This window comes from Juglans regia, chromosome 12 (assembly GCF_001411555.2).
Source record: "Juglans regia cultivar Chandler chromosome 12, Walnut 2.0, whole genome shotgun sequence".
NCBI lineage: Eukaryota > Viridiplantae > Streptophyta > Magnoliopsida > Fagales > Juglandaceae > Juglans > Juglans regia.
Genome location: NC_049912.1, coordinates 5,106,820 through 5,124,463, shown reverse-complemented (window position 1 = coordinate 5,124,463; position 17,644 = coordinate 5,106,820). Strand labels below are relative to the sequence as shown.

At 34.7% G+C, this 17,644-nt stretch overlaps 1 protein-coding gene across 3 annotated transcripts; it reads left to right on the top strand.

The window, feature by feature from the left end:
- Nucleotides 1-4,577: 4,577 nt before the first annotated feature.
- On the top strand, nucleotides 4,578-17,530 carry LOC109002050 (AT-rich interactive domain-containing protein 1). Of its 3 annotated transcripts, none has more exons than XM_018979628.2 (3): nucleotides 4,578-4,689; nucleotides 5,173-6,305; nucleotides 16,189-17,530. In XM_018979628.2, exons 2-3 carry the CDS (start codon nucleotides 5,181-5,183, stop codon nucleotides 17,062-17,064), a joined length of 2,001 nt encoding a protein of 666 aa, XP_018835173.1. In that variant the 5' UTR covers nucleotides 4,578-4,689; nucleotides 5,173-5,180; the 3' UTR covers nucleotides 17,065-17,530. The 3 variants fall into 3 exon arrangements, with proteins under 3 accessions (XP_018835173.1, XP_018835172.1, XP_018835171.1); XM_018979627.2 differs by having other exon boundaries at nucleotides 5,148-6,305; XM_018979626.2 differs by lacking the exon at nucleotides 4,578-4,689 and adding an exon at nucleotides 4,711-5,000.
- Nucleotides 17,531-17,644: the final 114 nt, after the last annotated feature.

Here is a 17,644-nt window from a genome sequence, read left to right as displayed (position 1 = left end):
ATTATATCAGAACCAGAATCAGAATCAAAGTAAAAATAGATAAGTCATGCCAAATGTTTTTTAGATGCATATCATATCAAATCACGTGCTGAACATATTCATATCATTTCCATATGATAAAAAATAGATCCAAATCATTTTCATATCACATGTACAAAAATTCACAGATATCATATTCGTTCTTTTGTACATTTAATAAACATGTCAAATATTACTCATGTCTATACTATTCATGTCAAAAACATTTCTTTTCTCTTTCACACATATTTCATGAGTGAATGCAAAACATATACTGAGGTTTTTTTCACCTTTTCTTTTTAAAACAACATGCACATTTTTACAAACCAATCTCATTTAATTTCTTTTTATACGAATCTAGTATAGAAACCCTATTTATCTGACTCTTGCAGCGTATTATCTATACCTTAAATTCGACTTCTATTAGTCTCGTCACATATTCATAAAAATAATATACACTAAGTGTTAATGATCAACAACACAACTTCGATCTAAATAATCAAAACCCATAATTTCAAACTATATTTCAGCAAATTAACGCAACCAAAACAGCCACATAATAACGCAGACATCCCACAGTTCAACCTAGAATACCATATACCAATTTCAATATTGACCTATACATCCACCAAAACCAACGTCAAGCTCAAATAATCAATATATCACCCCACTTCATCAGCTCATAACTAAAAGCAACCACCAACAACTCAACCAAAACAACAATAATATACCTCCAAATAATTTAACCTCCACTCCAACAATCGGTATAAAACCTAAACAGGACAAAAACATCCACTACTCAAACCCCGAGTATCCATTTACTGCACATCCAAACCAAATAATCCAAACTCTAGACCAATCAACACAAGGTGTTCGCTTATAAAAATTCCACACAACCACCACATCAACCACACACTATCCACGTTTTCATCCAACCAAGAAATTACAAGCCCACCACTCTCAATACCCAACAGAGTCGGTGTGAATATTTTCAATTAAGTAATACCATACAAAACACAATGACTAATTAATGAGAAAAAGAATGTGAACTAAGTGAGGGTCTTACCAGTGTGAACTGAGTTTACGATTTCTTGAATCTGGAAGTGCACAACTTGATGAGCAAAATAGAGAGTAGTTATGATCTGTGATTAGTGAATTTGTGAGTGAAAAACTGAAGTGTGTTGTGTGAACAAAAGGGAAATGGGAGGGGGCTTACCACTGTGAGAGATTCTCAACAGTAACCCAAAATCGCATAAAACGTAGGAAAAATCTCCAAAACCAACATATTGCACAATTGAAACTCATTTCACAAAAATTTCATGGGAGTAGAATTTAACTTGGAGTGAATGTGGGTGTATTTGTAAGAAGTAGAGAAGGAGAAGAGCCTTACCACAGTTCGGCAACTCAGAACTCCAAGAACGAACACATACTCGCGTAGCACCAAACCCACAAGAAATCTATAGTGGAGAGAGAGAGAGAGAGAGAGAGAGAGAGAGAGAGAGTCTACAATGAAGGCTGTGGGGTTCGAAGTTAGAGAGAGAGAGAGAGAGAGAGAGAGAGAGAGAGAGAGAGAGAGAGAGAGAGAGAGAGAGCTGTAGGAAGATGAGCACCGTGTGAGAGAGGAAGAGAACCCGAGAGATGGAGAATGAATCTGTAGGAAAATATAGGAAATAAGACCAAAGTGGTTCAACGGACGGGAGAATAGAAATTATTTGAACTTGTGTGGAGGGGAGAAATAAGTGGAAGTAAATTGTAGAGGGGTGGAAGAAATGCATCTGGGATGAAGGGAAATTCAAAGAGAAACTTACCAATAGAAGCGACGTTATTTTTTGGAGTCTACACTTGAGGGTGTTTGGGTCTGGGCCATGGCTTGGGCCTTACTTATAATGAATGCATAAAATGCAAGGCTCGAAACAATGGTTTAGTCTAGACCAATTCAGTCGACTCAATATTAATCGGTAAGATCATTGGCATTGGATTAGCTATTTTACTCTTCAAATTTTGACTAATATGTAACTTTTTCACTTTTAGCTAATCATTCAAAACTTAAAGTCTACATTGGATTAGTCATCACACTCTCTATAATAATAAAATATTATTATTTTTATTTTTATATTGTTATAATTAATTTTTATTTTTTAGTTAATTATATTTTCATAACTTCCTATAATCACCTATAATTTCCAACAATCATATTCATATTCGTTTTCACAATCCAATAAACAAAATTTTATCAAACGATATCAATATTATCAAAATAATTTCATCAATCTTCAATGCAACCAAACCCATTCCCACAAACATCATCACTCAATATAAAGAAGATTGGCTGCCATCATTTGAAGGCTATACAAGGCTTTGATAACAACTAATGCAAAATAAGAGTAATGAATAGGGTGGTAACCAACCTATAAAACTATGAACATCCTAGAGGCTGCCATTCTAGTTGCTGCAACCTTTGATCTCCAACCACAGATCTTCTGCAGGGTTGTAAATGTCCAACTACTTGTGAGTTTCGAGTTTTTTTTGCTAACTAATACATATATATATATATATATTTTCTGGGTTGAATGCTGTGTTCTTCCTTCTTACAGCTTCCTCCAATTTTGCTTCCACACAATTTAACATCTTTTTGTTTCTTTTAATTTGGTAATAATATTTGTTTTCTCTTGAAACAGACTAATAGGGAGAATGACGAGGTCTATATACAGGTTACTTTGCTCCCTCAGCCAGAGGTATTATTCTTAATTTCATACTATTCTTGCTTGGTTTTAGAAACCATCAGTGTTATAAGTCAAGAAATTTTTATCTTTTTCAATAGGGGGTTGTATTCAATTAACATGTAAGATTCTTGTTGTTTTGAAGTTAAATTTTCTTTAGAAAACTACTCTAAGTAGTTCAAATATATGTTATTGTGATGATATTCTCGGTGTTCTCTAGTTGGTGAGAAAAAACTTAAATGGAAAAGAGGTTCAAACTAATTAGTCTAATAAAGTTTTGTAAAAATGATTGAATTTCCATTATTTCAGGATTAGAAGAAGCAGAGGCCCTTTCAAACTACCCAAGACCATAATGCAACTACAGGGGAACTCAAGAAACTCAGCCCACGCTCCAAATAATTCAATCGACAGTTCGGGGAACTCAAACAACATCAACAAAATCAAACCCTCAAACATCAACAAAATCAAACCCAAACATCAATAAAATCAAACCCTCAAATATCAACAAAATCAAACCCAAACATTAACAAAATCAAACCTAAACAATAAGCCAATGTGGAATCAAGGCTAGGGTTTCAAATCAAATCCAAACAACATCAACAAAATCAAACAACAATAAAAATCAAGAGTAAAATCAAGGCTAGGGTTTCGAATCTTACCGTGTGCTTGTCGTGCTGGAGAAAAGTTGCCGCTGTGCCATGCTGGAGAGTGTCGTTGCGGGAGAGAATGGTTGCGGAAGAAGAGAAAAAAAAATAGAAGAAGAGAATGGAGGAAGAGACGCGAGAGAGAAAGAGGGAAAAAGAGAAGAAAGAAGAGAAGGAGAAACGCGGGAGAGAAAGATGGAAGAAGAAAGAAAAAGAAATTGCGGTAGAGAGAGAGAGCCAAAATTAATAAACAATATATTTGGAGGTGAAACAGTTCTTTTCATCTTTGAAGAAAAGGATAAAATTAATGTAGCTAATATTTAGGATGAAAAGTGTTTGGTTAATTCAATGTGGGCTAACAATTGATAAAATTAGTTAAATTTAGAGATGAAATGTTATTTGAAAAAGCCAATATAGATGCTCTAAGAGCATTCTCATTGGCTTGGCCAAAATTGAAGGATGGATAAAATTTAAATAATTTGTATAAAAAACACTCAACATTGGATTGGGCATCTCCAAAACAATTTGAATTTCTGTTACAGTGATTGGCCAAATATAGAGAACCACAGTTGATTCACCAAATATAGAAAGTGAATGGCTAATGCAATGTGAAGATTGAATTTAAATAGAATAGGCAAATACAAAAAAGTGTGATATTGACTAAATTTTAAAGATGCATTTAGCCAAGTTAATAAGAATGCTCTAAGAAATCAAACATCTTTTAGTATATTCTTAAATCGTTCATCGAATTAGTTTGAATAATTTCAGTTGGTTGATTCAGACCAATTCAAATCGAATTTAGACCAATTTTAAACGTGAATCCAGTTTTTGAAGTCTTGGATTAACGTTGTTATAAAACTTGCAAAAAGTTTTTTAATATTTTCAATTCTTAATCATCCAAACCTGATTAATCAACCATATAAATCTCCAGGTTGGTTCAAGAGTGGAATCCACATAATGATATTTGATGTTCTATGATCGATCTTAAGACACTTGTGGGGTCCATTGAGCTTCGTAGTTCCTTCCCATTGGTGCAAGAATAACCATGGTTAACCAAACCCTTCCCACAACAAGGGAAAACAATATGCCCTTAACTCAAGCATGTAGTTAATTACTAACCAAGGTAGCATAACGATATCCTTATAAATAGGGTGTCGTGGCTTCTTTTATAAAACCCTCGTATGCCTATGTTTTTTTTTAGTTAGTAATTTTGTAGGGAAAGGGGGAGAGGCCAAAGCTGAATAGGAAACCCCCACAACAGTCGTCAAAGCCTCTCTTTCTTTCTCTCTCGAAGAAAAATAGTACTGGTACGTTTTTTTCCCATTTACTCCAATGACAATTTTCCGTTTTTTTGGGATTTTGAAGAAGAGGGTCTGTATCTGTTCAAAACTTGAATTTTAGCCCTCCCTCTCTTTCTCTCGCACGCACCCACAAATATCTGCAATCAAGAGAGAGAAAGTGCGTGGTCATGGGTTCCAAACTGGCTAGTAGCTTCAAAGCGTTAGAGTCGATATTTTCCCGCCCAAAACACGATTTACGAGCATGACCCAGATGGATGATCGGGTCCCTTTTTCGTTCATTTTTGTAGTTCATCGGCTCAAAGTTCTTCGTCTTTCACGTCCGTTCTCCTTTATCGATTATATGCGGTTTTCATCGTTTTTTTTTTCTTTGGTTGGTTATGCGTGCTGTTTTTTTTTTTGTTTTGCTTGGATGATTTTATTGTATAAGACTACTAAGATTAAAGAGAGAGTGATTTGGTTTTTAGGGTCTGAATTCGGAATAAATGGCAGGGTGGTCGATGCTAGCTGATGACGGATCGGCTGTAGATTGCGACAAATCCCCAAGAAAGAAGCTCAAGCCGAGCTTCTGCGTCGACCTTGAACCGGCTTGGAAAGTGTCCAATAAGTCCTCGGAAGCTTGCGTCGAAAGCGAACGAGAACCTGACAAGCTCCGATGCGAGTTCGAAGGGTTTCTTCGAGGTTCCGGCAAGGAGATCTGCACCCAAAACACTTTTCTCCCTCTACCTCCAATGCTTGGAGATGGGCAACACGTGGATTTGCTTAAGCTTTTCTTGGTTGTGCGAGAGAAGGGTGGGTGCGATGCGGTTTCGGAAAATGGGTTGTGGCATTTGGTGGCTAAAGAGTCTGGTTTGTTCGGTTCGAATCTTGCTTCGCCGGTGAAGTTGGTTTACATAAAGTATTTGGATACCCTTGAGAGATGGTCGAAGAGGGCTGTCGAGAATAAGGGCTTGGAATGCGGTTTGAATAACAGCTGTGTAAGTTTCAGTGGGTTTTTGATGGAGGCGCATGCTGACCTTAGAGCTTCTTTAACAAAGGCTCCGGGTGAGAAGCAGAACGAGGACGAGGAGTATCCACATCTGGAATTATTATCTGAGGAGGTGGAGTCGAATGGGGGCGAAAAGTGTGCTGGTGTTGAGGGATTGTCGGGTTTGGATTTGGTGGGAAAAATTGGTGATAGTAAGAAATTATGCAATGAAGGAGAAAGAGAGGAGATACTGTTGGATGGGGACGAGAATGATGTAATCATTGAGGAGAAACAGGTGTGCTTGGATTCGAGTGAGAGTGTTGCGAATGTGCAGGATGGTGGAAACCTGTGTGACACTGAGGTAAATAGTTTGGTAGCTGAGCAGGATGGGGGCAAGAGATGCGATATTGATGACGATGATGTAGTGATCTTGGACCCAGGGAGATTTTGTGTTAAGAGGAAGCGGGAGTCTCTATGTGGAATGCTCAGCTGGATTACAGGTGTGGCAAAGAATCCTTGTGATCGTGCTGTTGGTTCATTACCAGAATGGTCCAAATGGAAGTCTCATGGGAAGGAGGAGATGTGGAAGCAGGTTTTGTTGGCTCGGGAGGCCATCTTTCTGAAAAGACAAGTTGATTCAAGTGCTGACCAATGGCAGGTATATGCTAGAACACCTTGTGTGCTATGAATAGTAAGTTGAATACAAGCATATTCTAGTCTTGTAATGTTCATGATTCTGAATTGATGTTTTATTCAGCGTTGGTGAAAGTGCTAGGTGCTCTTAAGAGTAATCACATCTAGAGCTTAGGTACAGAAGCGCAAGTGTGCGCCTAATCAAAGTAAAGTGCACATTTTAAAAAAAATGATGTATACTATAAAAAAATCCAACATGACAGTCAAGTAATCATCTATTACATAAAATTTAAACATAGCATTTTATATAATTCTCGTGTTTTACTTGCATACATATATGTTGCTTGATATCCATAGTCAAATTAAATTTCTATGTTAACTCAAAACTTACCAAAAATTCCATGACCAGAAAAGCTCATAAAATGGAGGTATTGACTTTTGTACTAACATAAGCTCGGGTTGAAAACCGAACCGGTCGGTTTGGTTTTGGTCCAAAACCGAGACCAACCGACCGACTAGTTACTTTCATTCCTAAAAACCGGCTGAAACTGACCTGTGTAGAGGGGTGAAACCAGCCGGACCAGTTCTGGCCGGTTACCGGTCGGTTTGGGCCCTATTTTGGGCCTTTGTTCTTACCCAATTCAACATTTTTTTGGGCTGTTTTTTTTCTCAATTCATTATCCAAGATCTTTTTGAGCTTTTTTTTTTTAGTTGATTTCAAATTCAAATTTGCTAAATTTTTAAAACCCATTTTAAATAGTCAATTTCATTTTAATTTTAATGTCATTTGTAAATTTCTACTATTACTAACGATATTACTTATTACTTAGTACATAATTAAAAAAATTAAAAATAACTTCATTAGATGTTTAGTATTACATAATACTTATTACAAAAAAAAGACATTGTTTTAAGCATAGCAGAATGCAACTAAAAAACATAACATAAATAAATTAAAACAAATTGTCTTAAACATGGCAGCAATGCAAAAAAAAAAAAAAAAAGAAGATAAATGACAACAAATTGGGAGTAATCTTCATATTTACTACTTCAACCTTCAATCTTCAATAGTTGTCACGTTTGATTGTGTACCCAACTCTATATACAAATATTAATAAATATTAATAATAAGAATAAAACATCAAATGTTAGTGAATTTGAATTATAAAAAATACTAAAATTAAGTTACAATGAAAACATTATCCGATTATACTATGAAGCTCTCCACATTATCCAAAACCTCCCGGATATCAATGGTTGTTGATGGATACTTTAATTAATTTTGAATACAAATAAGTGCCTCAACGGTTCTCGGAGCCAACGAATTTAAAAAAGGATCAAGTACACGACAATCCGTATTAAATGTTGACTCAGACGTAATTGTGGAAACATGCATGACTAATAAGTCTCATGCAATCCTCATGAGTATAGGATAGTTAGGTTCATAAATTTTCCACTAAGTTAACAAGTCAAATGATGGGCTGAATGCCTCACAACCATCTAATAAATATCTGTACATCTTTTAAACTTGTCTAATCTTGCGAGGGATGAACACACATATCTAACTGTATTTCTAACTATTGTGATGGCGTCATTGCACTCCTTCAAGCTCTCATTCACAATAAGATTCAATATATGAGCACATTTCATATGTATATACTTACCCCCCAATAGATTCTTAGCAAAAAAATATTTCAAATATGAAATTGCAGTATCATTTGAATTTGCATTATCAACAGTTATAGTCAATATTCTATCAATGCTTCAATCAAGCAAGCACGGCTCAACATATCTCCCAATAGTATCCCCTCGATGATTAGGGATTAAACAAAAATTAATGATTTCTTTTTTGCAATTTCAATTCTTATCAATGAAGTGTGCTAGTAGACACATAATTCAAATTCTGTACTGATGTCCATGTATTGGTTGTCGACGAAATCCGCATGCCACCATCTTTAAACACTTTTTAAAATTTTTCCTTTTCTAATTCATGCAATTTCATACAATCTCTTGCAATTATGACATGACATGACACTTTAAACCGAGGTTCAAGAGCCCAACACACTTTCATAAATCCTTATCCTTCAACAACTTCAAATGGGATTGAATCGATAATTACCATATCTGCAATCGCTAATCTCACAGCTTCTTCACTGCATTTGTGGGTTACAAGAGACTCCTTAATGTAGTACCATCACTCTCTCCAGACCCCTTAGATGTTGCCTCACCTGTCAATATTTTTTAGTACCTATCCAGAGGCCCACGTTTATGAGGATGTTTAGGACATGAAGACAAATAGTTTTGCATTGTTGGAAGTTCCGTTCCTCTTTGAGTGGTAAGCATACGTTTTGCTATAATAATTACATTTAGCCTTCGGATCATCTATAGGACAACCTCCACCTTTGTAAAATGGTTCCATACAATTGATGGATCATTCCCTTTCCGTTTTTTAAGTAATGGACAAGTACTACTAATATGGGCACTAGGGGGTTTTGATGTTTGGGTCTCCTTCAAATTATCTTCCAAGTTAATGGTTGGTTCATTTGAATCAACATCAATTGGACTTGACGAAGAATCCATCTAATTTATAAAATAAAACATAAATGTTACATGTACATTCACATAGTGCATAACACAAATTATAATTACACAACAGCTAGTTTGCAACATGGCAAACATACAAGTCTAAGATTCTAATCTAGGTTTAGTTCACTCATCTTTTTTCAATTTATATCAAACTATTTTTACAACACAATTAGAATATCATAAATTAACAATAATAATTTTTTTCATGCAAAATGCTAAAATAAATATTAAATCGAACGTATTAAGAACACTCACAATGGGGATTCGGGAATAGCTCTCGGATTAACCATATTGATTAATTGATTAACCACAAACGACATTAGTCACCCTGTGTTTCTTTCAATCCAAATTGGACCAAAATACTTAAAAGAATAAATAATGTCTGTACATACACAAATAAATAATTTAAACAATATGATAAATTGTAAATTACAATGTCTGTACATAGCAAAATATGATAAATTGTAAATTAGATTGAAAAAAAAAATTTAACAAATAACAAAAATGCATGATAATATACAGTGAAGAGGCTGTAAAAAATTAACAAATAACAAAAATATAGTGATAAAATACAAAAACACTCACAATGGGGATTCAGGAATCGGCGTTGCACAACATCAGACGTGGGGGAGAGGGAAAGAGATGAGAGTGAGAGACGAAGACTCCCAATTGGGAGTTTGAGAGAGGTGAGAGGACCGAGAGGCATTGGCCGTGACATGGCCGCCGTGGGGCATGGGGATTCGTTGGCGATGGATTTTTGAGAGGTTGAGAGAGGAGAGAGATCAAACGTGAAAGTGTGAAACGACAAAAGTCTCAAGAAGAAGAAAGGTCCCAGGGAAGGTTTAACCCAAAAACGATGCTGTTTGGTCTCAACCAAATGGCGTCGTTTCCTTTAAGTTTTTTTTTTTTTTTTGCATATGGACTAAAGTAAAACGACTCTGTTTCATTTGAAACGGCTTCGTTTTATATAAAAAATATATAAAATATATATATATATTATATTGGTTGGTTTGGCGGTTCAAATTGGGATCGAACCGACCAACGTAAGTTCTACTCATTTTTTACCGCCGATCAACTGGTTCTCCTTCGGTTTCAGCCGGTTCCTGACTCCATCAGCGGGTCTCCGTTGGTGACGATCGGTCCTGCTGGTTCTTGATCACCCCTAACATAAGCAATCAATTGTTAACCCATCTAGAAAGCCAACTTGGACTATCATATCGGGTTCAAAGCATATACATCATATATGACAACACATAGCACCATGGTATGTAAATGATCTTCAATATTATCTAAATATTTAAGAATATTTGTTTACATAATTAGGTCACACAAGTGCGCTTAAAGCACTTCTTTTGTAAATATGCTTCACTTTTTGTAACCAAAGCGCTTTGGTCTCGGTATATTGCTGTTGCGCTTAAGTAAACAAGTAAACTTGCTGGTTTTTTTTTTTTTTTTTTTAATTTTATAAGTAAGAAGTAAATTTTATTCATACGAATGAAATAGACATGGTTTTATTAAAGTGACATCCCCAAAATTTGCTCGATTTCATTTTGTGCTTTCTTCCACTCTTGGTAATCCCACTCAATGACCAAATGTAAGCTACCTTTTATTGGGAAAAAAGGAAGAGTATTTTTTTTTACATGTGTATAAGAATTAAACAATATTAATTAAAAAGAACTTTGTTCCTTTGGATAGCCTTTGTATTATTGAGTCTTCATAATTTTCTTGTCTTTTGTCTTATTCCTAGTTAGTTGTTTCTCTTGTATATTTATTCAGATTTGTGTCTAGTCAGCTAATATCTATTCATTGGTAATTACTTGTTTGGTTGATCTTTATTATTGTTGACTTTTTTCTAAGCTATTTTTATTGTGTGTATGGTTAGGGTAACAAATAAATTGACCCTTCATGGTATGCTCGAGCTTGACTTGTATTATCTTATAAACTTAACTCGAGTTTGGTTGATTTGTTAAATGAGCCAAGGTTGAGCAAAAGTTTGGGTTAATTTATTGAACAAGCAAAACTTGGTATGTGCTATTTCGCAGAAAAAAAATTCCATGTGGTTTATTCCAAATACATGGTGGCCAATTCCAGTTTTGCAAGTTTCATAAATATGCTTTTTTTTTTCAAATTAAGTTTAAGAATTAACTTAACAGCAGTTATGTGATTACTTATGAATTTATGAAAATGCATAGTTTTAATAAAGAAAAATTATTTTATGCAAAAACTATTAGTTTAATTAAATAGCTTGTGTACATGATTGAACTTGTTTGAAAAATATAGATATGAACTTGAACAAAATATGTAGCTTGCTGATAAGCTCAAGATGGATTAATCTTCGAAAAAAATCAAATGAACACAGCTTGAATGTTCATACACGGCTTTATTATAGTTCTATCTGTATGGTCACATAATTTTATTGTTGATTTTAATTGTTTCTTGCTGTTTTATCAAAGTCGTGTACTGTTTTTGATAAGTAAAGTCATGTACTATTTGGTATATCAATTTTGTGAAAAAAATATGATTTGGATGGAACACTATTAGAGAAGAGAAAAACAAATTTGAACAATCGGACACAAGATATGTAATATTTTTATGGTTTGATACAAAGACCCATGTCCACATGTGGCGATGATCGGAGGAAATTTTGTTAATAAAAGATGGAGCACTGTAACACACCCTTAATTTTATTCAAGGCACAGATGGATGCCAACCCAATTACACGGTTATGCTGAAAGTTTAGAAGGATATACCTATTTTTTTTTTTTTGATATGTTAGAAGGATATACCTAGCTAAAGGGGTGAAGAACAACAACAAAATTGCACTACGTATTGAAAACTAGGGGACCAGAAGCTATTGTGCACTGCCACCCAAACAGAAAAGAGAACTGTGCATTATGGCTCTTAGCCCCGTTTGGTTTCACAGATGGTCTCAACTCTTCTCATCCCATCTCAACATCTAAATACTATTCAAATACAAACATTTTTTCATTTCAAATTTTTTGCCTTGAAGAGGTTTCCCGACATTAAAAAAAAAAAGAAAAAAACTCAAATTTTCAGCTTTTCATCTAATATTTATAAATTTCTCAAACTTCGAAACAAAATATAAAAAATAATTTAACTTTTTTAAATCTCAAAACAATAATAATAATAAATTATATTCTAACAATATTTTAACTTTATAATATTTTTAGGTCTTGTTTGGTTACAAAGATAAAATGAGATGAAAATTTGTGAATAGTAATGAAATTGTTTGATTTAAGGTTTCTATGGGGTTTTGAAAAGAGAGAGAAAAAGTTGAATAAAAAAAATTATAAAGTTAAAAGAAGGTTCGAATATAATTTTTTAATATCATTTTTGTTTTGAGATTTGAAAAAATTGAATTATTTTGTGTTTTTTTTTTTAAGTTTGAGAAAGTTATAATGATTAAGTAATGATTAATTGAAAATTTGAAATTAAAAAATGTTTGTGTTTTAATAGTGTTTGGACGCTGAGATGAGATGGTTTTAAAGGTTTATGAAACCAAACCAGTCCTTATTCAACTTTTTATCTCTCATTTCTCAAAACTCCATAAAATATCTTAATTCAAACTATTTCACTATTATTCACATATTTCTTTTTTTTTTTTTTGATAAGTAAGATAAGTATTATTAACAAAAAGGCAACAACTGCCAGTTACAAAAATGTATGCCCTATTCACATATTTCTCATCTCATCTATGTAATCAAACGAGACCAATTTCTAGTAGTGTTCTCACAGTTTTTGACTCTTGCCAGATGCACCACATTAAACTCAAAAGAGACATCCTTCAAACCCCTAGATTGCTATGGCTATTAACTTTGCGAATAAGCCATCAAGTCCACCACCCATTGGGTCATGATCCACTTGCTCCCTAGGGAATGAAATATCAATGGCCAAAGATCTTTAGCCATATCAAAGTGAAGTAGAAGATCATCAATACTTTCTTGCCTTGCTTACACCTACAACTCTAGTCCATTGCAGTAAAAACTAAACCTAAAGTTTGACGCCCCTGGATACATTCTGTGTCCCAAAGATAACCTTCTCCAGCATATTTAAACTTGAATAGCTAAGTTATGTTGTTCATTCCTTGTTGTTTACCCAATATAGACGTTCTTGTTTTTCTATTTTGTGTCGACACTAAGGGCTCATTCGATGTCATCTTATCTTATTTCAACATTTAAACATTACTCAAATACAAATATTTTTTAATTTTAAATATTTTACTTTTTCATCTAATCATTATCACTTTTTCAAACTTTCAAACAAAACACAAAAAGAAATTCAACTTTTTCAAATCTAAAAACAAAAATAATATTAAAAAATTATATTCTAACAATATTTTAATTCTACTTTTTTTTTCCTCCCATTTTTCAAAACTCCATAAAACATTTTAACTCAAAGCATTTCACTACTATTCACAAACTATTTCACTACTATTTATAAATTTTTCATCTAATCTCATCTCAACATCTAAACTAGGCCTAAGAATATCCAATTTTTCTGATCAAGTTCTATTATTCCTCCATTTCACTAATGGAAAAGGGGTTGATTGGACCCCATGCAACTGCTGTTAAAGATGGTGTTTTCTTCTAAACCAATGTCATAAATATTTTTCTCCTCATGGAAGCCAAACTCAATTATTATGCTCTCTTTAAGACTAAAAGTGGCCTATCCTTATACCCCTCTCTCTCTTCTCAAAACACTCTTACACACCTCCACACCACACCATTTGCCTGCCCATCTCCAACTACAGTTGTCGTTGATTTCGTCGCTGCAAAGTCGTTCACATGGTTGGTGGAGTTGATGACCTATAGGGCATGTCATCAAAGGCATAAAAAAATTGGCTTGTTGGCCAATGTTCATCACCCTTTGTGGCCACAGAACTTACCTTGAGCTTGGCACAGGCACTTTCTTGTGGAAACTTCCATCAATGGGAGCATCATTGGTCAAACGATTTTGATCATGACCTTGGTTGGCTGCATTATGACTCGTAACTTTCATTGGCGAGTGAATCCTCTCATGCCACTTGAATGTGATTGTTTTTTTGAAAAATATAAAATGTCAGTTGAAGGCCCATAAAATGATGTAAGATAAAATTCTCAAGTATTTAGTTGATTTATAAGATCATTTACATTCTATGGTGCCACATGTTTTCGTATGTGATGAATATGCTTTGAACTAGATATAATAATTCGTGTTAGCTTTCTAGATGGATTGATATTTGATTGCTTATGCTAGAAAAGAAGTCAATACCTACAATTCATGAGCTTTTTTGGTTTTGACGTATTTTGATTCAACCATGTCATTTAATTTGAGTATGGCTATTAAATATCCTAGATGCGTATATTTGCGCTTTAGGCCTAGGCTCTAGACACCATTTGCACTTAAGAGCACCTCGCACTTTCGCCAACATTGGGTCAATGACTATGCCCCACAATGGGTGTGGTTGTGGGTGTAATTTTCATGACTCATTCATCCATTACTACATTATTATTGTCATTTCATGTTATGGTGTTATGGGCTATAATAGTGCAACACATTTTGACAATTTATAATTGACCTTTCTTGTTTGAACTTGATTTTTTTTCTAGCCACTGGGTTTTTGCTTGGCCCATTCAAAACTTTTGGGAGCTCTGACGGTACAACACTTTTTTTTGTTCTCGATGCCATTGTTTCATATATGTGAAAACCAAATAAGGGAAGATTGCGAATGCCGTTTCTTTTTCTTAGGCCTTGTTTGGTTCGGTAGATGAGATGAAATTATATCTCATATAATTATTACACCCTTTCCAAACTCTCACATAAAATATAATAAACAATTCAACTTTTTCAAATCCTAAAACAAAAATTATATTAAAAAAATTATATTGTAACAATATTTTATTTAACTTTCAACTTTTATCTCATCTCATCTCATCTATGTAATTAAATGAGGCCTTAATCTTTAGTGAATCTGAATTGCTTTGGAAAAAGCTATTGAAAAGGGATAGTCAGGCATGCCCTGTGTTTTGTCATAATAAGTTGGATTGCACTCTGATCATGTCAATGTTGGATTTCTCCCTTCTCCCTTTCACATTTGAGTGGCTTTTAGTAATCGAGTTCGATATGCTTGCCTAACATGCCAAAATAGTTTTGCATTATTACAAAGGTTCCCTCAGTAATTGATATCTAAGTGCCATTTCTTATGAAAGGATATGCAATATCATGTTTATGGCTTTCATCTTTCAAAGATTATTTGAAGCCTTGCATTGTGTTATTTTCCTTCTATATGTAATGCTCCAATAGAAGGCCCAAGCTATACAACCTATACTCTAAAATGACTAGTCAATGATACAATTGGAATTCTGTTGGAATATTATAAAGAACAAAAACTTCTATTTCCCAAGCAATGTGAGATTCTATACATCACCTATCCTTATCACTTATTAGAATGGGGTATCACAATCTATTCCCATATATTCTCAACATCCTTCTCGGGCCAATTCTTTGTAGGTGGTATGATTCAAGTTCCACATTTTTGGTTGGGATAGGCCTGATACTATTTGTAATGCTCCAATGGAAGGCCCAAGCCATATAAACTATACTTCAAAAGAATTAGTAAATGATACAATTGGAGCTCTATTGGAACGTTATAAAGAGCAAAAACTTCTTATTTTCAAGCAATGTAGGATCTCATACATTACCTATCCTTATCACTTATTAGAATGAGTTATCACAATATACCTTGCTGAGCACTTGGCAATACCTGATGGGTGTATGTAATATATGTACCTCAACAAACAACAATGAGTTTAGGATTTCCAATGCCACTTTCTCTATAAATGTTCCATCATCACCGATTTTCAAGTTCACTAAAATGAGGATATACCCTTAAACTTTTAGGGATGATGGCTACCTGTGTTTACATGTTTATCCGTTGTTCAAGCTTTCCGCCTAAGCTTTGTCTCAATATGTCAATACTTCCAACTTTTCAATGCAAGTGCCTTTATCTCATTCAAACCCCTAGGGGTTGGCTCAAGTGGTAAAGGTCTTGGGATTGAGCTTGAGTGTATGCTCCCCCCAGGTCTAAGGTTCAAATTCCCTTGGGTGTAAACAATCTCTAAGGGCCATTAGATTGAGGGATTTTTTTCTTGAATTACCAGAAGTGCACTTGCAGAATACTCCTTGATGAGGGTTTGTGCACTCCCGAGATTAGTCGGGACATTATTCCTAGACACCCAGTAATAAAAAAAAAATGCCTTCATCTCATTCATATGTTGTTCAAATTTGCAGCAAAATGTGACTGTCTCGTGTTTACATTGTAGAAAGCTCAGAAGATGCATCCATGCTTGTATGATGATCAACTTGGCTCAAGTTACAATTTTAGAGAGAGATTAAGACATGGCAAGAAGCTCAATTCTGAGAAAACGACGTTTCAGGCACAAACTTGTTCTGAATCACTCTCAGCCACTCAAAGTGGCTCAGACAAAAGTCCTTGTGCTGAAGTTATGGAAGATAAAGTCGACAATCAGTTGCTTGGAAATACTGATTTATTCACAGAAAACTCAGCACTTGACAAATATGTCCCAAAGGGCATCTCTTGGAGGCCACGTTCAAAAGCTGAAGTGCAGGAATGGACTGGTATGACTTCTGAAAGTGACCCTAAGTGGTTGGGGACCCGGGTTTGGCCATTGGAAAAAGTGGAGCAGAGATATCTCATTGAAAGGGATCCTATTGGAAAGGGGAGACAAGATTCATGTGGCTGTGAAGTGCCTGGTTCTATTGAATGTATCAAGTTTCACAGTGGTGAGAAAAAATTGAGAGTGAAACGGGAACTGGGCTCAGCTTTTTATCAATGGAAATTTGATAAGATGGGGGAGGAAGTCAAACTTTCTTGGACAAAGGAAGAAGAACAGAAATTTAAGGCTATACTGAAGTCAAATCCTGCATCTCTTCAGACGTTCTTCTGGGATCAGAAGTTTTTTCCTACCAAGAGCAGGGAAGATTTGGTGAGTTATTACTTCAATGTCTTTCTTATGGAGCGCAGAGGATACCAGAATAGGTTTACCCCAAATAGCATTGACAGTGATGAAGATGAATTAGAATCTGTATTAGTGACTAATGGTACAGGGCAGGAAGCCGAGAAGTCACCGAGCTCCATATTTTATTCCCCAAAGAAGCCACATACAAATCGTAGATAACTCTGATAAGCTGCCAACACAATATACTTTTAAGCAATCAAGTGCTTCAGTGAGATTGTGTATGGCAGTTTTTGTTCACCTGTGGAGGTTTTCAATGTTCTTTTGCCTGGTGTATCAATGGAGAATCAATCATCATTACCTCCTAGAAGTGAATTTGAAGGGTTAAAAAGTCATATTGAGGAGAAATTTTGAAGAATAGTTAAGGTCATATATACTTTTTGAGATATTTTTTTGTGTATTCATCATGATTACTGACAAAAACTACAGGTACCTTGTATACTTCTATATCGTTTTTCAGCAGTTTTTTTTTACAAGGCTTAAACAGAAGCCTTGGGGATATAGGGGAAAAGGTTAGAAACTTGGCGTGCTGGAATTCAGACTGTAGTCTCTCATCCCTCAGTCTGTAAATGCACCTGCTGTTACTTTCTAAAAGGGTGTAATCACGAGTTTTTCTCTTACAATTTCATTTTCGTTTCAGTAGGTTAATCTATCACCTACCTGTTTGTACTTCCGGTTTTTCTTTTAGGCAGTCATATACATTATACAATACGAGCTTTGCTATTTATAAGTCTACACACAA

Bases quoted from the DNA above. Each gene is read 5' to 3' on its own strand.
- LOC109002050 (XM_018979626.2), top strand. From the start codon at position 4,925: ATGACCCAGATGGATGATCGGGTCCCTTTTTCGTTCATTTTTGTAGTT. The intron at 5,001-5,172 runs GTCCGTTCTCCT...AATAAATGGCAG, and splicing joins CAAAGTTCTTCGTCTTTCAC to GGTGGTCGATGCTAGCTGAT. The intron at 6,306-16,188 runs GTATATGCTAGA...TTTACATTGTAG, and splicing joins CAAGTGCTGACCAATGGCAG to AAAGCTCAGAAGATGCATCC.